Source organism: Panulirus ornatus, chromosome 44 (assembly GCF_036320965.1).
Source record: "Panulirus ornatus isolate Po-2019 chromosome 44, ASM3632096v1, whole genome shotgun sequence".
In the NCBI taxonomy this organism is placed as follows: domain Eukaryota; kingdom Metazoa; phylum Arthropoda; class Malacostraca; order Decapoda; family Palinuridae; genus Panulirus; species Panulirus ornatus.
The window spans coordinates 11,575,998-11,598,390 of NC_092267.1; the positions used below are offsets into that span (position 1 = coordinate 11,575,998).

At 40.5% G+C, this 22,393-nt stretch overlaps 1 protein-coding gene across 10 annotated transcripts in view; it reads left to right on the forward strand.

Moving 5' to 3' along the window:
* Positions 1 to 22,393, forward strand: part of LOC139762740 (major facilitator superfamily domain-containing protein 12-like) — a 201,602-nt gene that overhangs the window by 69,007 nt on the left and 110,202 nt on the right. For 8 of the 10 annotated variants that reach the window (XM_071687824.1, XM_071687816.1, XM_071687821.1 and 5 more), the window contains 2 exons: positions 7,869 to 8,117; positions 13,600 to 13,794. In XM_071687824.1, the coding sequence (XP_071543925.1) occupies positions 7,869 to 8,117; positions 13,600 to 13,794 (444 nt within the window). The remainder of the gene's footprint in view (positions 1 to 7,868; positions 8,118 to 13,599; positions 13,795 to 22,393) is intronic. The other 2 variants (XM_071687820.1, XM_071687823.1) reach the window with 2 other exon arrangements.

The window sequence follows — 22,393 nt, forward strand, 5'->3', positions numbered from 1 at the left end:
TATGACACCAATATTTTTTATTTTGAATACCTCCGCCAAAGAGATTATGCTTTTACCGGCAGTTGTTTGTTTGTCTGTGAGCAACTTTCAACAAAAGTTATGAAAAAATATTGATGAAAATTTCAGGGAAAGTCAGAAATGACACAAGGACCAATTGATTAGATTTTGGGAATGATCTGAATCATTGTCTGAATCCAGGGCACCATTATGGAAATATCAATTTTTGTGAATAACTATTTAACTAATAATGATATCAATGTGATTCCAATTGCCAAAGATATGTTTTCATGGTCAAGAAATCTAAATCTTTAAGATTCAAATCATTGTCTAGATCCAGGACAGTATTACGCCACTGGCGCCCTCCTTCAGGTGGCGCCTAGGGCACCTGCCCTACCTGCCATACCCTAGATATGCCACTGGATTCAAATATACTAAGGGCAGACTTACCATCTTAGGGTGCTCAGACATTTAATATTTGTTTGATTTAGATTTCTAGCAGTCCATGGTATACTTTAGACACATGGGAGATGTATAATTAGTGGGTTAGAGGTGTGTTGATGACTTATGATTACGTGACCACGGTTGGTCCTGCAAAATAGTTAATCTAACAAGGCTTTGAAACTAAGAGTGCCAGAAAATCAGTGGTGTACCTGTAGTTCTGATTCACTCTATCCTATGCTTGCCTTCTGCATGTTCAGACCCAGAGTACTCAGAATCTGTTTCACTCGATCCTTCCATATCTGGTTTGGTCTCTGCTATCTCTTTGTCCCCTCTACTTTCGACAAATGTATCATATCTATCGATGTTTCCTCTCTGTAGTTCTTCATATGTCCAAAACATTTCAGCATACCCTCTTCAGCCCTTTCAGCCATACTCATCTTATTTCCACACCTCTCTTATACCATATTATTATTATTTACATGATTGACCCATTTTGGACCAAATTTTGTCCTCAAACATATAATTTCCAACTCATCCACCCTCCTCTGTTCATTCTCTTTTATAGCCCATAACTCGCATCCATATAACATTGTTGGGACTACAGTCCATTCAAACATACCCGTTTTTACCCTCTCAGGTAGTGACCTCCCTATCCACACATTCCTCAGTGCTCCCAAAACCTTTGCTCTCCCTCACTCGCCCTCTGTCTTACCTCCACTGCCTTGTCCTCTCAGTTATCTAAGACATTTCATTTTCTCTCTGCTGTGCTAAACATAATAACCTTGCTTTTATATACATTTACTCTCAACTTTCTCCTTTCATTCACTCGCCCAAACTGAGACACCAATTTTTGTGTCATCAGCTAACAAAGACTGACTCATTTCACTCCCAGATCTCTCTCCCACACACACACACACACACACACACACACACACACACACACACACACACACACACACACACACACACACACACAGACTGCACACCTGCTCTTTTCTCTTAAGACCCAGGCATTTACCTTCCTCACACCCATCTATAAAAGAAATTAAGCAGCCATGGTTTCATCACACACCATTGCTGGGGACCACCTTCACCTGGAACAATTCACCCTCCTCTCTACTTGCTAATGCTTATGCCTTATTCTCTTTAGCATAACTCTTTTCCTTTTCTAATAGCTTTCTTCCCTTACTATACATTCATAACATCTTCCACAGATCATTGCCATCAGTCTTGTCATATGCTTTCTTTAGATCCATAAATGCCATGTACAAATTCTCCTGTTTCTCTGATTATTTCTCGCACATATTTTTCAAAGCAAAAACCTAATCCACACAACCTTTGCCACTCCTGAAACTATGCTGTTCCTCCTTGAAACCACACTTCCTCCCTGGCTTGAAACCTTGTGTGTGCCAACACTCTCACTCACCATTCTTCCATATAGCTTACCAAGTATGCTCATAAAACTTATACCTCTGTAATTTGAACTCTTGGCTTTGTTACCCATACCCTTACACAGTGTCACTCTAAATGCATTCTGCCAATCCTCAGGCACTTCCTTGTAATCTATACATGCATACATTGAAAATTGTCACAACCAACATAGTTATCCCCTTTCTTAAGAAAGTGAGCTGGAATACCTTCCGCCCAAGACACCTTGTCACATTTCAGCCTACAAAAGTCTTGTACCAATTTTCCCTTTTCACCAAACCACTTGCCATGACCTCTCTTTGCATAGTTTCCTGACTTAACCCATTAATGGTGTGTGGCATTACATAATGTTTGTATGGTGGAAGCCAGGCACCGCTGTGTAATCTTTGGCTATTTTGCATTGTAATTGTTTTGAATTTTGGCGATGTGATGTCATTGTCTTCTACTGTCATGACCTCTGTTTACCCTTTCCTGTAAACAGCTACCCTCGCTTGCCTATGTGCAGTCAGTGCCAGTATTAGCTTTTATCTAACGTTCGTACAGTAGTAGGTGGGCAACGTTACGTAAATTTAGGTCCTTTTGTGTTGTAATTGTATGGTGAAATTGAGGGTGATGTGGCATCTCCAACATGTAAATAGATGTACATAGCAGTCGTAAATAATTGCATAAATGATAAATTTAGTGTAAAACAGAAGTGATCACAGAGTCCCCTAGCCTCATCCCAGGTGCGCCTGATAAGCTGCCCACCCCGGGATCCTCCCACACTACTCCTACCCTCCTCCCACAGCCAGCTATGATGTAGTATCACATAAGTAACACCTCTTACCTTCATTTTTCATCCAAATTTATCTATTTATGTTGTATTGGTTTGTTCCTTGGTACTTTATTATTCCTAAAATATGCTGCCTTGCATGGATGTATAAGAAAGTATCATCCAATTTTAATGGGTTAAAGACCTTTCATCTACCACCCTATCATCAGATGTGCGCATTTGAAAAATGGTTTATGGATGGGGTTGTTAGGGAGGTGAATGCAAGAGTTTTGGAAAGAGGGGCAAGTATGAAGTCTGTTGGGGATGAGAGAGCTTGGGAAGTTAGTCAGTTGTTGTTCGCTGATGATACAACGCTGGTGGCTGATTCATGTGAGAAACTGCAGAAGCTGGTGACTGAGTTTGGTAAAGTGTGTGAAAGAAGAAAGTTAAGAGTAAATGTGAATAAGAGCAAGGTTATTAGGTACAGTAGGGTTGAGGGTCAAGTCAATTGGGAGGTAAGTTTGAATGGAGAAAAACTGGGGGAAGTAAAGTGTTTTAGATATCTGGGAGTGGATCTGGCAGCGGATGGAACCATGGAAGCGGAAGTGGATCATAGGGTGGGGGAGGGGGCAAAAATCCTGGGAGCCTTGAAGAATGTTTGGAAGTCGAGAACATTATCTCGGAAAGCAAAAATGGGTATGTTTGAAGGAATAGTGGTTCCAACAATGCTGTATGGTTGCGAGGCGTGGGCTATGGATAGAGTTGTGCGCAGGAGGGTGGATGTGCTGGAAATGAGATGTTTGAGGACAATGTGTGGTGTGAGGTGGTTTGATCGAATAAGTAACGTAAGGGTAAGAGAGATGTGTGTAAATAAAAAGAGCGTGGTTGAGAGAGCAGAAGAGGGTGTTTTGAAATGGTTTGGGCACATGGAGAGAATGAGTGAGGAAAGATTGACCAAGAGGATATATGTGTCGGAGGTGGAGGGAACGAGGAGAAGTGGGAGACCAAATTGGAGGTGGAAATATGGAGTGAAAAAGATTTTGTGTGATCGGGGCCTGAACATGCAGGAGGGTGAAAGGAGGGCAAGAAATAGGGTGAATTGGATCGATGTGGTATACCGGGGTTGACGTGCTGTCAGTGGATTGAATCAGGGCATGTGAAGCGTCTGGGGTAAACCATGGAGGGCTGTGTAGGTATGTATATTTGCGTGTGTGGACGTATGTATATACATGTGTATAGGGGTGGGTTGGGCCATTTCTTTCATCTGTTTCCTTGCGCTACCTCGCAAACATGGGAGACCAACAAAGCCAAAAAAAAAAAAAAAAAAAAGAAAATCTGGGAGGGCAAATATGGGTTGTTTGAAGATATATTACTCCCAATGGTGTGTATGGATGTGAGGCATGGTTTATAGATGAGAATGTATGGATGAAAATGAATGTACAGGAAATGAAATGTTTGAAGACAATATTATATGTGTTGAGGGTTGATCAAGTGAGAAATAGTAAGGTAAGAGAGAGATGTGGTGATAAGAAGACTGTGGTTGAGAAAGATGAAGAAGATAAGCAGAAATGGTGTTGACATATGGAGAATGAGTAAGAAGAGTTTGGCAAAGAGTATACTTGTGTTTGAAGTAGCATGCACAAAAAGGTAGAGGAGATGGAAGGTTGGAGTGAATAAGGTTTTAAGTACTCAGGGCCTGCACATGCATGAGGGTGAAAGGTATGCTTGAAATAGAGTCATTTAGATTGATGTGATATACAGGGGGCAGCGATGTACTGTTATTAAACTGAACTAGGGCATGTGAAGCAACTGGGGGAAACCATGTGGGGCCTGGTTGTGGATAGGAGGCTGTGGTTGTAATGTATTACACATAACAGAGAATGGATGTAAATGAAGAATCCTTTCTTCATCTGTCCTTGACATTACCTCATAAATGTGGGAAATGGCGAACAAGTATGAAAGGATGAGAAGAGACATTAAAAAATTGAGGAGGAATAATCATTTAAAGGAAACAGTTTGCCTTTGCCTTTTTTTTTTTTTTTTTTTTTTTTTTTATACTTTGTCGCTGTCTCCCGCGTTTGCGAGGTAGCGCAAGGAAAACAGACGAAAGAAATGGCCCAACCCCCCCCCCATACACATGTACATACACACGTCCAGACACGCAAATATACATACCTACACAGCTTTCCATGGTTTACCCCAGACGCTTCACATGCCTTGCTTCAATCCACTGACAGCACGTCAACCCCTGTATACCACATGACTCCAATTCACTCTATTTCTTGCCCTCCTTTCACCCTCCTGCATGTTCAGGCCCCGATCACACAAAATCTTTTTCACTCCATCTTTCCACCTCCAATTTGGTCTCCCTCTTCTCCTCGTTCCCTCCACCTCCGACACATATATCCTCTTGGTCAATCTCTCCTCACTCATTCTCTCCATGTGCCCAAACCATTTCAAAACACCCTCTTCTGCTCTCTCGACCACGCTCTTTTTATTTCCACACATCTCTCTTACCCTTACGTTACTTATTCGATCAAACCACCTCACACCACACATTGTCCTCAAACATCTCATTTCCAGCACATCCATCCTCCTGCGCACATCTCTATCCATAGCCCACGCCTCGCAACCATACAGCATTGTTGGAACCACTATTCCCTCAAACATACCCATTTTTGCTTTCCGAGATAATGTTCTCGACTTCCACACATTTTTCAAGGCTCCCAAAATTTTCGCCCCCTCCCCCACCCTATGATCCACTTCCGCTTCCATGGTTCCATCCGCTGACAGATCCACTCCCAGATATCTAAAACACTTCACTTCCTCCAGTTTTTCTCCATTCAAACTCACCTCCCAATTGACTTGACCCTCACCCCTACTGTACCTAATAACCTTGCTCTTATTCACATTTACTCTCAACTTTCTTCTTCTACACACTTTACCAAACTCAGTCACCAGCTTCTGCAGTTTCTCACATGAATCAGCCACCAGCGCTGTATCATCAGCGAACAACAATTGACTCACTTCCCAAGCTCTCTCATCCCCAACAGACTTCATACTTGCCCCTCTTTCCAGGACTCTTGCATTTGCCTTTTATGAATCATTAATTTGTTATTATGTAAGAATAATTCAGTTGGTCATTCCATCTATCTGTCTGTCTATCTACCTATCTATCTATCCATATATCTATCTATATCTGATTCCTGTTCCCATCAGGAACTACCGTAAGGTTGTGCCCATGGCAAAAGTCTGCATAACGTGAACTCCAGTGCCACTTTGTAGCCTCTAGTGCCTCACCCTTAACAGGCCAGTGGTAGAGGGCAACTCTAGCATAGTGTTTTCAGAGGCTCTTACCTAATGTTCTTACCAACTGCAACTACCTAATTAGTCAACGTAATATTCCAACCCCATTTTAGAAAGTTAAAAAATGCGGGAGACAGCGACAAAGCAAAAAAAAAAAAAAATAAAAAAAATAAAAAAAATAAAATATTCCAACCTTTTACTTATTGCTCCTGCCTAATATTACTACCTACTGCTTCTGTCTAATGCTACCATCTAATTTTCCAGCATACTACTACTATCATTTCCTCCTACCAATTTACCAAAAGGCAGGGCTAGCACATAGCACTCACCACAGGAAAAATCTAGAGTTAGGAAGAATGAGTTTTTTTGATTAAGCATTGTCAAGTGTTTTATGTGACAAGGATTGATTGTATGTTTGTGGAGAGAATGCCAGCAGTCCACGTGTGGGTAAGGCAGAAAGAATAGATGGCTACTTGGGTCAGAGGAGTGCAACTTGACAACCACTGAAGTGTTGGCTCAATAACCCTCCTAGTACCCATGGATAGTTCTGGTAATATAACACCCTCGTCAGTGATTGCCTACCAACTGCTACCTAACAGTTGATCATTCAATAAGAAATTTCTTTGGAGTCAACTGGATTATGTTCATCTTCTACAGAACTCTTCAGAGAACTATGTTCTTGCCCCAGATGTCTCATTTTCTTCTTTCTGCATGAAATGTCTGCATGATATGCAGTGTTCCTTGAAGACCTCAGTAAATCTGCAGTCAATATTGGTTGGTTTGTATGTATACCAAATATGATTGCTTGACTGATTTTAGGATCTGATATTTTTTTATTTCTGATTTTTAAGTTGATCCTCATGAGCACATTGAGGGAAATGATCATATCAGGACAGGAATTTTATAGCAATACTTTAATTCTGTTATGGGCTTGATTGTTGATTGTATAGATATTAACTAGATGTGTTAGGTATCCCAGTATAGTTTCTTGTGTGTCCTGTCTTTTACCTGCAGACTGACTTATTCACTGATCTGAAACCTATGAGATGAGCTGAGAGAGCTAATGTGCAAGATCTTTTTTTCCCTTTAGCAGCGGGCCGGGATATTACCTTTGTTAAGGTTGTATCGTTAGCAGAACTTATCACTCCAAAGGAGTCTTTCCTTTACATACTACTGATTACAGTGTATCCTTGTAGATGCAGGATCTCATGGAGAAGGGGTCTTGGGAGTATATGATAATAATTGTAAATAGCTATCCCTGGGGATAGGGGAGAAAGAATACTTCCCACGTATTCCCTGTGTGTCGTAGAAGGCGACTAAAAGGGGAGGGAACGGGGGCTGGAAATCCTCCCATCTCGTATTTTTTTTCCCAAAAGAAGGAACAGAGAAAGAGGCCAGGTGAGGATATTTCCTCAAAGGCCCAGTCCTCTGTTCTTAACGCTACCTCGCTGATGCGGGAAATGGCGAATAGTATGAAAGAAAGAATAGTAAATAACTATGTCTCCTCACTAAAGTCAGTTTTTGAGGGATGTAGAAGATGGAAGCATCATTACATGTGCTTTTTTATGAAGAACACTACAACCCTTGAAGGCCTTGTAATTTAGCACAAACACTTTTTCTGCTCCATGTGATTTATATTATTTTAAGATTTGTCCAGACAAAACGTTTCTTTAATTTCTAAATAAAGACTAGGTCTTCTGTTTTACATCATGACTATGCTCTAGGATTGAGTAGATAATGAATTTGCAGAAATTGTTAAAGTCACATTGGATATTTTTTAAAATTTACTTGTTTTTTTGTCTATTTGTGTCTTAGTGATTTTACTCAAATTATGTATGTATGAAATTTGTGTGCTACATATGTAGATTATGTTACAAAAGTGCCTATGTATGTGTGTCAGACCTTTATAACGCTGAAAGCTAATTAAGTAATTTCTTTGCAGTATATCGTTTTAATCGTGCTTTTGATTGGTGCTGCATTTGCTGGTGTGTTCCATGCATTGGTCAAAGAAAGTAAAACCCCTCAGTATGAAAACATGTCACCTGATGTTGAGGTAAATACATCTAGTGATGCTCATGGTTCCCAAATGCACCCTGATGACTCCACATCTCGAGATAGGTCACTACCTGTGCCTCACTGTGTACCAACCCATTTCCGCATGACTTCAACTGATTGGTTAAAAAATCATCAGGTAAATTCTTTTGCTGGAGGTGTATAATTAAAGCTGTTTCAAAATAGTAAAAAGATCATAAAGTACATTCTTTCACTGGAGGTGTATAACTAAAGCTGTTTCAAAATCATAAAGAAAATAGGTTAAGACTTTCAGAAAATTGTTTATAGTTTATGCTTCTTGATTTTTAGGATCCTTTTCAATTTTGGTAGCTTAAACAATAACACTGAATCAAAGATGTGTAAAGACTAGAAAGAAATGGTGAAAAGAGAATGGAAAATATGTATGAAAATCCTTTGTATTGAGTTAAAGCAAAATATTCAGATTTTCCCTTTTAGTCAGGATCCTGTCTTTACAAGTGGTTTTAAATCTAAACTCATCTCAAGACATTGAGTGTCTGTAATCATCCAAAATTTCATTTCTGTGATGTGTATTTCATATTGTTTCCCCTCAGTTAATGGGTATTGAATGCAGATTTGACTACTAAGGATTGTATGATTCCAGTAAGCAAAATTACTCTCACAGACTAGGTTTTTATTCAGAAAATATGTTAATGAGTTTAAGGATGTAGACTATTTTTTCCATTATCACACATGTAATTTATGGGACTGTAGGCCTTGTATTTGTCAGTCAGACAGGCAGACATCCAGTTACATTAAATCTCAAAAACTTTTGAAAAGTGGCCATCATCTCAGAGGCTAGTATGATTAAGGATTGACATATTTTTTTTTTTCCAAAAGAAGGAACAGAGAAGAGGGCCAGGTGAGGATATTCCCTCAAAGGCCCAGTCCTCTGTTCTTAACGCTACCTCGCTATCGCGGGAAATGACGAATAGTATGAAAAAAAAAAAAAAAAAAAATATTATCTGATGAAGGAATATCAGTAATACGTTGTCCTTGGTACCAAGCAGTGTGTAGATTTTGGAATTTAGTAGAATTAAGAAATATTGTCCTCAAATTATAGTTGGAACATGTTTTAACCCTAATTCACAGTTTTTCATGTAATTCAGGTTTTAAATGTTGTTTGTTTTTAATGTGTTAATATGTGTTAGAGGAAGCTTATGTATCCTTATGTACACTATGTCTCCCTGCATGTAATGTTAATATGTAATGTATTATGCTTGTCTTTCTTTTGTTTTGAATGTGTTATGTGCTCTGTTGGCAGAAGCAAGAAGTTCTCAGGGTGTCAGCAGGAGCCCTCATGTTTCACTAATCTTACTTGTTTATCTTGTTTATTTGTGGATAAACTCAGTGTCATGACTTCACCAGCATATTTGTTTCACCATTCCTACATGGTGCAGTGAGTAGGATCAAGGAGTGGTGCAAAAAGACTGATACAGCAACACATGATATTGCTAGCCACCATAGGATGCCATAACTGCGTGTGGTGTGCATGTCCGCATGCTGCTGACCTATATTGCCTGTGCTATCTGCCTTCCCTGAATATCTGTGACCATCTGTAATATGGTGTGACCTCTACCCAGGTGTCTCTTTGTGATTTTCACAGCCCCATCTTAACACTTATGTCCCTGCCCACCTCAGAACCCTGTTTATTAATGTTTTTCCCTGATCCTGGTGAATCGTTATCCCCACAACCATTGTTGCCATGCCAGGCAATCCACACAGCAAGGGGAAAGTAGTCATTGGGCGAGTTTAGAGGAGATGGGGGAGGCAGGTACCATGGGCACATCAGCATTGGAGCTTGCCGCTCAACATCTTCAGCAGCAGCAACTTGCCACTCAGCAGGTTGCTGACAAACACTGAGAGTTACAACAGCAGCTCCTTTAACAGAAACAGCAGTTTCAAGACAATGCAACAGGTGCTGGCCTGTTCTACAGTGGTTGTGCAGACTATGGACACTACCTGGGCTCAGAATCCTGATGCCTCAGATGGCACATCATGCGCTCTGTTGGCAGAAGTGATAAGTTCTCAAGAAGTCATCATGCTCCATCACGTCTCACTAATCTTGTGTATCTTGTTTGTTTGTGAATGAACTCAGTGTCTTGTTTTCACAAGTGTCTTTGTTTCACCATTTCTACATGTACTGTATAAAGCATTTAATAAGAATTTATTGTAATAATTGTACATTTTCCATGCTTGTTGTTTCCTATGTTAGTAAGGTAGGAACAGAAGAAAAGAATGGCTTCTTTCATTCATCCATTTTCTAGCTGTCATGTGTGGTGTGCTGAACCCACAGCCTAGTTTGCAACCGGGCCCCACTGACCATTCTGTGATTTCCCCCAGCCACATCATATCCCTTGGGGTAGGGGAGAAAGAATTCTACCTCCATATGTCCTGTTCACCACTTCCATTCATATTAATGAATACCCCATTCCCCAAATATACCCTCAACTGCCACATCACTCACCTTTGCATTCAACTCATCCATCACTATTGCTAGGTCTTGCATCAAAACTGCTGATGCTATCACTCAGTTGCTCCCAAAACACTTTCCTCCTGATCTTTCCTTTCATGGCCAAGTGCATAAACATTCATAATCACCCATCTCTCCTCATTCACTTTGATTTTTACCCACATCAGCCTAGAATTCAACTTCTTTCACTTCCACTTACTCCCACAACTCCTGCTTCAGTAGTGCTGGTCATTCCTTAGCTTTTGTCCTCTCACCAGCCTCTGACTTTACTCCTCAGACATTTTCAAACCATTCTTCCCCATTACCTGAGAGCTTTGTTTCACTCAGAGCAAGCACATCCAAGTTTCTTTCTTCAAACATACTACCTATCTCACCTCTCTTCTCATCTTGGTTACATTAACACACACATAGACACCCCAGTCTGAGCCTTCAAATGGCATTAGCATGCCCTGCCTGACTCCTGTTTTGTCTTTTAGAAATTGAAATAAAAGACAGGGTGGGTTTCCATCCCCCTGCTTCCTTAAATCACGTTCTATGACACAGGGAATACTGAGGAATACTCAGGTAGAATTCTTTCTCCGCTACCCCAGGAAGAATGATTTTTTCATTGTATGAATATATTTTTGGGTGTCCTTATTTATACTTTCCTCCTTTAAGGCATTTTCTTGCATAAGGGCTACCAAAATGATACTAAACTTTGTACAGTATAGGATGTTTCTTGTATATTTTTTTTGTACTTGTTTACAGTTTCCTGCATTAGCAAGGTAGCACCAAGAACAAACAGAGAATTGCCTTATTTGATCACATTTCCATGTAGCTGTCATATTTATGGTACCAAAATCAGAGCCCTCTGTGCACAGCCAGGCCACATAGACCTTTCTCTGGTTTTCCATGACAACTTCATACACCATAATTCAGCCCATTGACAGCACATTGCTCCCTGTATACCACATTGCTCCAATTTACTGTACCCCATGCATGCTTCACACCCTCCTGCATGTTCAGGTCATGATAAAACAACTTTCACTTCGTCTTTCCATCTCACCTACTGTCTCCCTCATCCTCCTTGATCTCTCCACTTCTGACATGTATCGTATGCTCTCTTAGCCAGCCTCTCCCCATTCATTATCTCTGTTCAAATCAATTCAGCACACCCTATTCAGTTCTCTTGGTCATACTCCCCTTACTAACGCCCTTGTCTCAGCATGTCGTATATTACTTCATCAGCTTTCCTCAACCAAAAGTTGTCATCAAGTATTACATTTCCAACACATCCATGCTGTTCCATACTTTTCCTTCAGTATCCATACCTTGCTTCTATACTGCACCATTGAAAATACTATACCATCAGATATACCCGTTTTTGTTCTTATAGACACTGACCTCTCTTTCCACACACTTTTCAATGTGCCCAGGACTTTCACCCCCCTCACCCACCCTTTGATTAATTTCAGCTCCCATAGTTCCATCTCCTGTAATTACTTATTTGTACTGTATAGGGAGGGAGTTTTGCACTCGTGGAGCCCCATCTCTTGAAGACACTATACTATCAAACAACCTCTGGAATTTATGTATGCATTAACTATATCCTCAGTCAGTCTTTTCCAATCATCCACCACTTTTATACTCTAAAAGTATTAAGTATTTTCTATACATTTTTATTTAAAAGTTTCTTACTAAATTTCATGGTATATTCTCTGGTTCCTCTATCCTTACATCTCTCAAAAAACTGTCCACTAACCACTTCATCGATCTCTTTTGAAAATAAAAGGCTGACATCAGGTCATCCCTTACTCTTCTCTCTTCCAAGGTGGGTAAATTTAAAGCCTCTATCCTTTCCCAGCAGATTAACTTGCTTAATTGTTGTACAATCTTTGTGTCCTTTTCTGGACCACTATGAGTTCTTTGTGGTTCTTTAGGTGCCATTACCAAAACAGAGAAGGATATTCTAGTTCTTATGCAGGATATGAATAGCTTGTTGAATATGTCTGTATCTATGTACTTGAAAGCTGTTCTGATATTTGTGGTAAGTGAGGGAGGGGAGTTGATGAATCAAAAGAAGGAAGTGAAAGGAAGATGGAAAGAGTATTTTGAAGAACTAATGAATGTAGGAGAAAGATACAAGTGCTTGGGCCTATAGCAAAAAGGGAGGCAAAAAGGGCAATAATGAGGGAGAAGATAGGAAAGTCACCTGGAGTGGATAGGGTTATGGTTAGAATGCTGAAGTATGGAAGAGAAAGTGTGACAGAGTGGATGCATTTGATATTAGATTTAGCATGGAAACAGAAAGTTGTGCCTGAGGATTGGGTGAAAGCTATTATTTTCCCTTTATACAAAGGAAAAGTGCTAAGGATTTATGTGGCAGTTATAGGGGAATAAGTCTGTTAAATACACTGGGAAAAGTGTATGCAAGGGTGTTAATTAATGGAGGGATAGAAGTGACTGAATACATAATAAGGGAAGAACAAAGGGGATTTAGGAAAGGTAAGGGTTTGTTGATTGAGTTCCAGCAGTCCCTTTGTATATGAGGGTAAGGTAGGAAAATGTGATGGGCAATGTGGGGATGGCTCACTGTGTCAGTGTCTCCTCTCAAGACCCAGGTAGGTGTACCTCCTTGGTTGAAGCCTGCCTGTCCCTTCTTCTGGACCACTGCTAAATAGAAAAGAAAATTTTGTTTTTATAGATTACTTTACTTGCTGATTAGGGATGGCTTAAATGAAAGATTCACTTCCTCAGAATGTACTGCTTGTAATCTTGGGCTTCTAGGCAAGTGACTGTCATCACTAATTTTGTGCTGATAAACTTTTTTCTACGAACTCTTAAGGTAATTCATGATTATGGGATAATGCTTTATTATTAGTGACCATGGGCAAATTGGGTTGCAGACAATTGTAATAATGATATAGAGTAACTGTAGTTGTACGAATGAACAGAGGTGTATTTGTTTATCAGCTGAGTAAAATGCCAGTCATATAGCACTGTGCAGCTAACTAACTTGCTGAATATTTTCAAGACTTTGTTTTGATAGGTTTTTTATGAAACAAAAGTGTAATCTGACATGTTACTTTTTTGTATGGTTAGTAAGAGTGTATTGGATGTAGATAATATGTTTACTAATACTACTTCACAGTTCTATCAGGTTGCTGTGTTGTATATGGGAACGCGACTCTTTTGTAACCTCACGCAAGCATATGTTCCCATATACTTGCAAGACTCCCTTCATATGCCAGAAGAATCTGTTGCATACATTCCATTGGTTATGTACATTGCTGGTTTTCTCATGACTACAGTCATGAGATCCCTCAACAAATTCATTGGTAGGAAGGTGAGTACTGAATATAGTCTTTGGTATGCAGTACTCTGATATTATAGTGGTATATGTTGCATATCTGATAGATGGGAATATATTAAACTGCAGAATGATCAGGCACAAAATTTGGAATTCATAGAAAACTTTAATGGAAAAATTATTGAAAAGCAAAACAGTTTTAATTTGTAGTTAACATTTTTTTGACTTCTTATTGACTTCATTAAACTAAAGCTTTAGTTGCCTGTTTTGTTTCCAGGACCAGGCCACTAAATATGTAAATTTTAGAAAAATTCTAATTGTTAATATGACCGTTTTTATTACTTTTGTTTTGTGAAATGTTACTACTAAAGTTTCCAAATCTGATACAGTACTGACAATGTACAGCAAAAATGTGGGTTTTATCAAGTCATGGATGATATATTTAGATAAATTCTGCTGCTAGTTGCTAGTGAAAGAGAAAAGATAGGCATTTAGGCATTACTTACAGGGAAGGAGTGCAATTGATCGAGAGGTGTATAAGAGAAGAAATTGCAGGGTTTGGAAATGACTGCAATCGAGAGTTGGGTGAGCAAGTATCAGTAAACTTTAGAGAGGATAAGATGTTTTGGAAAGAGATGTATAATGTGCAAAAGGCAAGAGAACAAATGGAAACATTGGTGTAGGGGGCAAAAGGGGAAGTGAGAACTGGTTGTGTTAAAGTGAGAAGATGGTCTAAATATTTTGAATATTTTGAATGTGTTTGTTGATAGTGTGGCAGATGTAGGGTGTTTTGGTCAGTGTGGTATGTAAAGTGAGCGTGGTTTGGTGAAGGGAGAAGTAGTAGTGAAAGCCTTTTTTAAGATGAAATGTAGCAAGGTGGCTCGAGTGGATGGTATTGCAGCTGAATTTATTAAGAAGATGGGTGACTTTGTTGTTGATTGGTTGGTAAGGATATTTATTGTATGGTTCATGTTGAGGTGCCTTAAGATTGGCAGAATGCTGGTATAGTGCCATTTTATAGAAATAAGGGGGATAAAGGTAAATGTTCCAACAACAGAGGTATAAGTTTGTTAAGTATACCATAAATTGTATGGGAAAGTATTGATTGAGGAAGTGAAGGCATGTACAGAGCATCAGACTTGGGAGAAGCAGTGTTGTTTCAAAAGTGATGAAGGATGTGTGGATCATGTTTTTGCCTTAAAGAATGTGTGAGAAACATTTGAAAAAACAAATGGCTTTGTTTGTGGTATTTATGGATCTAGAGAAGGTGTATGACTTGGTTGATAGATGCTGTGTGAAAGGTCTCAAAAATATACGGTGTGGGAAGTAAGCTGCTAGAAGCAGTGAGAAGTTTTTATCAAGGGTTTAAGGATTGTGCATGAGTTGGAAAAGAGGAGAGTGAATGGTTCCAGGAGAAGATTGGTGTGTGGCAAGGATGTGTGATGTCACCATGGTTGTTTGAGTTGTTTATGGATAACCCTGGGATGGTGAGGGAGGTAAATGTGAGAGTCCTGGAGAGAAGGGCATGTATGCAGTCTGTGGAGGATGAGAGGGCATGGGAATTGAGTCATTTGTTGTTTGCTGATGATACAACATTGGTGGCAGATTTGGGTGAGAAACTGTAGAAGTTGGTGACTGAGTTTGAAAGTGTGTGTGAAAGGAGAAAATTGAGATTGAATGTGAATAAAAGCAAGGTTATTAGGTTCAGAAGGGTTGAGAGACAAATTAGCTTGAATGGAGAAAAATTGAAGGAAGTGAATATTTATATATTTATTATACTTTGTCGCTGTCTTCCGTGTTTGGGGGGTAGCGCAAGGAAACAGACGAAAGAATGGCCCAACCCACCCACATACACATGTATATACATACACGTCCACACCCGCACATATACATACTTATACTTCTCAACGTATACATATATATACACACACACACACAGACATATACATATATACACATGTACATAATTCATGCTGTCTACCCTTATTCATTCCCGTTGCCACCCTGCCACACATGAAATGATAACCCCCTCCCCCACATGTGCACGAGGTAGCGCTAGGAAAAGACGACAAAGGCCACATTCGTTCACACTCAGTCTCTAGCTGTCATGAATAATGCACTGGAGCCACAGCTCCCTTTCCACATCCAGGCCCACAAAGCTTTCCATGGTTTACCCCAGATGCTTCACATGCCCTGGTTCAATCCATTGACAGCATGCGACCCTGGTATAACACATCGTTCCAATTCACTCTATTCCTTGCACACCTTTCACCCTCCTGCATATTCAGGCCCGATCACTCAAAAACTTTTTCATTCCATCTTTCCACCTCCAGTTTGGTCTCCCACTTCTCCTCGTTCCCTCCACCTCTGACACATATATCCTCTTTGTCAGTCTTTCCTCACTCATTCTCTCCATGTGACCAAACTATTTCAAAACACCCTCTTCTGCTCTCTCAACCACACTCTTTTTATTACCACACATCTCTCTTACCCTTTCATTACTTACTCGATCAAACCACCTCACGCCACATATTGTCCTCAAACATCTCATTTCCAGGACATCCACCCTCCTCCTCACAACTCTATCTATAGCCCATGCCTTGCAACCATATAACATTGTTGGAACCACTAGTCCTTCAAACATACGCATTTTTGCTTTTCAAGATAACGTTCTGGACTTGCACGCATTTTTCAACGCTTGTAGAACTTTCGCTTCTTCCCCCACTCTATGATTCACTTCCACTTCAATGGTTCCATCTGCTGCCAAATCCACACCCAGATATCTAAAACACTTCTTCCTCCAGTTTTTCTCCTTTCAAACTTACCTCCCAATTGACTTGTCCCTCAACTCTATTGTACCTAATAACCTTGTTCTTATTCACATTTACTCTCAAGCTTTCTTCTTTCACACACTTTACCAAACTCAGTCACCAGCTTCTGCAGTTTCTCACATGAATCAGCCACCAGCGCTGTATCATCAGCAAACAACAACTGACTCACTTCCCAAACTCTCTCATCCATAACAGACTGCATACTTTCCCCTCTTTCCAAAACTCTTGCATTCACCTCCCTAACAACCCCATCCATAAACAAATTAAACAACCTTGGAGACATCATGCACCCCTGCTGCAAACCAACATTCACTGAGAACCAATCACTTTCCTCTCTTCCTACACGTACACATGCCTTACATCCTCGATAAAAACTTTTCAATGCTTCTAACAACTTACCTCCCACACCATATATTCTTAATACCTTCCACAGAGCATCTCTATCAACTCTATCATATGCCTTCTCCAGATCCATAAATGCTACATACAAATCCATTTGCTTTTCTAAGTATTTCTCATACATTCGTCAAAGCAAAAACCTGATTCACACATCCTCTACCTCTTCTGAAACCACACTGCTCTTCCCCAATCTGATGCTCTGTACATGCCTTCACCCTCTCAATCAATACTCTCCCATATAATTTCCCAGGAATACTCAACAAACTTTTTTTTTTTTTTTTTTGCTGTCTCCCGCGTTTGCGAGGTAGCGCAAAGAAACAGACGAAAGAAATGGCCCAACCCACCCCCATACACATGTATATACATACGTCCACACACGTAAATATACATACCTACACAGCTTTCCATGGTTTACCCCAGATGCTTCACATGCCCTGATTCAATCCACTGACAGCACATCAACCCCGGTATACCACATCGATCCAGTTCACTCTATTCCTTGCCCTCCTTTCACCCTCCTGCATGTTCAGGCCCCGATCACACAAAATCTTTTTCACTCCATCTTTCCACCTCCAATTTGGTCTCCCACTTCTCCTCATTCCCTCCACCTCCAACACATATATCCTCTTGGTCAATCTTTCCTCACTCATTCTCTCCATGTGCCCAAACCATTTCAAAACACCCTCTTCTGCTCTCTCAACCATGCTCTTTTTATTTCCACACATCTCTCTTACCCTTACGTTACTTACTTGATCAAACCACCTCACACCACACATTGTCCTCAAACATCTCATTTCCAGCACATCCATCCTCCTGCGCACAACTCTATCCATAGCCCACGCCTCGCAACCATACAACATTGTTGGAACCACTATTCCTTCAAACATACCCATTTTTGCTTTCCGAGATAATGTTCTCGACTTCCACACATTCTTCAAGGCTCCCAGGATTTTCGCCCCCTCCCCCACCCTATGATCCACTTCTGCTTCCATGGTTCCATCCGCTGCCAGATCCACTCCCAGATATCTAAAACACTTTACTTCCTCCAATTTTTCTCCATTCAAACTTACCTCCCAATTGACTTGACCCTCAACCCTACTGTACCTAATAACCTTGCTCTTATTCACATTTACTCTTAACTTTCTTCTTTCACACACTTTACCAAACTCAGTCACCAGCTTCTGCAGTTTCTCACATGAATCAGCCACCAGCGCTGTATCATCAGCGAACAACAACTGACTCACTTCCCAAGCTCTCTCATCCCCAACAGACTTCATACTTGCCCCTCTTTCCAAAACTCTTGCATTCACCTCCCTAACAACCCCATCCATAAACAAATTAAACAACCATGGAGACATCACACACCCCTGCCGCAAACCTACATTCACTGAGAACCAATCACTTTCCTCTCTTCCTACACGTACACATGCCTTACATCCTCGATGAAAACTTTTCACTGCTTCTAACAACTTACCTCCCACACCACATATTCTTAATACCTTCCACAAAGCATCTCTATCAACTCTATCATATGCCTTCTCCAGATCCCTAAATGCTACATACAAATCCATTTGCTTTTCTAAGTATTTCTCACATACATTCTTCAAAGCAAACACCTGATCCACACATCCTCTACCACTTCTGAAACCACACTGCTCTTCCCCAATCTGATGCTCTGTACATGCCTTCACCCTCTCAATCAATACCCTCCCATATAATTTACCAGGAATACTCAACAAACTTATACCTCTGTAATTTGAGCACTCACTCTTATCCCCTTTGCCTTTGTACAATGGCACTATGCACGCATTCCGCCAATCCTCAGGCACCTCACCATGAGTCATACATACATTAAATAACCTTACCAACCAGTCAACAATACAGTCACCCCCTTTTTTAATAAATTCCACTGCAATACCATCCAAACCTGCTGCCTTGCCGGCTTTCATCTTCCACAAAGCTTTTACTACCTTCTCTGTTTACCAAATCATTTTCCCTAACCCTCTCACTTTGCACACCACCTCGACCAAAACACCCTCTATCTGCCACTCTATCATCAAACACATTCAACAAACCTTCAAAATACTCACTCCATCTCCTTCTCACATCACCACTACTTGTTATCACCTCCCCATTTGCGCCCTTCACTGAAGTTCCCACTTGCTCCCTTGTCTTACGCACTTTATTTACCTCCTTCCAGAACATCTTTTTATTCTCCCTAAAATTTGATGATACTCTCTCACCCCAGCTCTCATTTGCCCTCTTTTTCACCTCTTGCACCTTTCTCTTGACCTCCTTTCTCTTTCTTTTATACATCTCCCACTCAATTGCATTTTTTCCCAGCAAAAATCGTCCAAATGCCTCTCTCTTCTCTTTCACTAATAATCTTACTTCTTCATCCCACCACTCACTACCCTTTCTAATCAACCCACCTCCCACTCTTCTCATGCCACAAGCATCTTTTGCGCAATCCATCACTGATTCCCTAAATACATCCCATTCCTCCCCCACTCCCCTTACTTCCATTGTTCTCACCTTTTTCCATTCTGTACTCAGTCTCTCCTGGTACTTCTTCACACAAGTCTCCTTCCCAAGCTCACTTACTCTCACCACCCTCTTCACCCCATCATTCACTCTTCTTTCCTGAAAACCCATACAAATCTTCACCTTAGCCTCCACAAGATAATGATCAGACATCCCTCCAGTTGCACCTCTCAGCACATTAACATCCAAAAGTCTCTTTCGTGCGCCTGTCAATTAACACGTAATCTAATAACGCTCTCTGACCATCTCTCCTACTTACATACGTATACTTATGTATATCTTGCTTTTTAAACCAGGTATTCTCAACAAACTTATACCTCTATAATTTGAGCACTCACTCTTATCCCCTTTGCCTTTGTACAATGGCACTGTGCAAGCATTCTGCCAATCTTCAGGCACCTCACCATGAGTCATACATACATTAGATAACCTTACCAACCAGTCAACAATACAGTCACCCCCTTTTTTAATAACTTCAACTGCAATACCATCCAAACCCGCTGCCTTGCCGGCTTTCATCTTCCACCAAGCTTTTACTATCTCTTCTCTGTTTACCAGATATCTGGGAGTGGACAAGGCAGGGAATGGAATCATAGGATGGGGAGGGGGGGGGGGGGACAAAGGTTCTGGGATCGTTGAAGAATGTTTGGAAAGAGAGAACATTATCTAGTTGGGACAAAAATGGATATGTTTGAAGGAATAGTAGGACCAACAATATTATATGGATGCAGAGGAGGGTGGTTGTGTTAGAACTGAAATGTTTGAAGACAATATGTGGTGTGAGATAGTTTGATTAAGTAATGAAAGGGTAAGAGAGATGTATGGTAATAAAACAAGTGTGGTTGAGAGAGCAGAAGATGGTGTGCTGAAATGGTTTGGACATCTGGAGTGAGGAACTTTTGACAGAGATGATATATGTGTCAGAAGTGGAGGAAACAAGGAGAACAGGGAGACCAAATTGGAGATGGGAGGATGGGGTGAAAAGATTTTGAGTGATCTGGGCCTGATCACACAGGAAGGTGAAGGGCTTGCACAGGATAAAGAGAATAGGAACGATTTGGTAGGCTGGAGTTGATGTACTTTCAGTAGATTGACCTAGGGCATATGAAATGTCCAGTGTAAACCATGGAAAGGTCTGTGGGTCCTAGATGTGGATAGGGAAGTGTGGTTTTGTTGCATTACACAACATGACAGTTTGAGAATTATGTGAGTAGATGTGGCCTCTCTTCATCTGTTCTTGGTGCTTCCCCTCTAATGCAGGAAATGGCGATCAAGTATGAAAGAAATGGAAATATTCTGTATTAAATTGTATGAAAGCTGGCCTAAAGTCCAACAAAATTAAAAGATATTCTCGATACTGTAAGTCTATATATTTTATTTTGTTTATACTTACCCCAGGATCCCTTGCTGAAATGATCCTGATGTTTCCCCAGAACCCCTTTTCCAGTTTCTGCATCCTAAGGCTGCTGCACTACACTATGTAGCTGGGACAAGATGGACTCTTTTTGAAATGAATTCATTGACACGACCTTACTCTTTTTTGTCAACTGGCGATAATACAGCCTCACGTGGCACTTCCCCTCTAATGCATGATAGCTGGCCCACTCAGGTCCAACAAAATTAAAATATATTCTCAGTACTGTAAGTCGGTATATTTTATTTTGTTTACTCTTACCCCAGGATCCCTTGCTGAAATGGTCTTGATGTTTCCCCTGAACCTCTTTTCCAGCTCCTGCATCCTAAGGCTGCACTACACTATGCAGCAGGGACAAGATGGACTCTTTTTTTCAAATGAATTCATTGACAAGACCATATTCTGTTTTCTGTCAACTGGCAATAATACAGCCTCGCCAAAGGCTGTATGAGAGATACTCCCATATATGTGCATCTATACGTTTTCATCTTGGGAGTGAATTACATAGCCATGTTGGTGTGATTCGGTGTGATGTCAGGTAAATCAGCCTGCAAAATTCAGTACAGGTTGAATCTCTTTCATCCTGCAGCCTTGGGACCTGGCCGTTACCTGACCACAGAAAATGCCTGAAAATAGAAATTGACTCCTAAAGGAGTCCTTTCTAAACATATTCCCAATCCCTAGTCTTGCCAGCTCATTCCACATACATATTGCTGTATTATCAAATGTAGAACAAAGCTTAGAATTCAAAACAATTTTACCACTGAATCTTTCAAACAATGTTTTTATTGTTACATCAGTTTACATCAGAAGTATCCCCAGATGGAGACTCCCCAGTATCTTGGGCATGGGTTTTTTTGACATAGGATGCCAATACAGGGCAAATTTGTTAGCATTATACACTTGTTCTGGGGCTAAGTTTTCCACTGCCTCTAACTGTGCAAATTCATCCTCAAACTTTGTCGCAGCTTTATGACGAGGAGTTCTTGTAACAAATGACCATAAGTTGGTAGTTGGCTTTGATTGACTAGTTACTATTGTTGTTTCATTGTAATCATCAAAGCAGCCATCCTGCACTGCATCAGTCTCAGCCAGGGAACCAGCTCTTACACTCTCCCTCATCCTGTACGTATTGGTATTGGTTGTTTGATAGAGAATTGGAGTTTTTATCGATTCTTTTAATACAACCTTACACTACAGGCTTCCACATCAGCACTATGCTTTTCTCTGCACACACTGTGCTGAAATTCCACGTCTCCATGGGAGTTACCAGACCAGATAGCGCTGGATTGGAGAGGTACATCCTGTAATGCCATTTTATCATAAACGATATAATTTTTTTTTATTATACTCAATTGCTGTTTCCCGCATCAGCAAGGCAGCCCCAGGAAACAAAGAGTGGCCCAACCACTCATATGCACATTTTTTTATTATATTTAATCGCCGT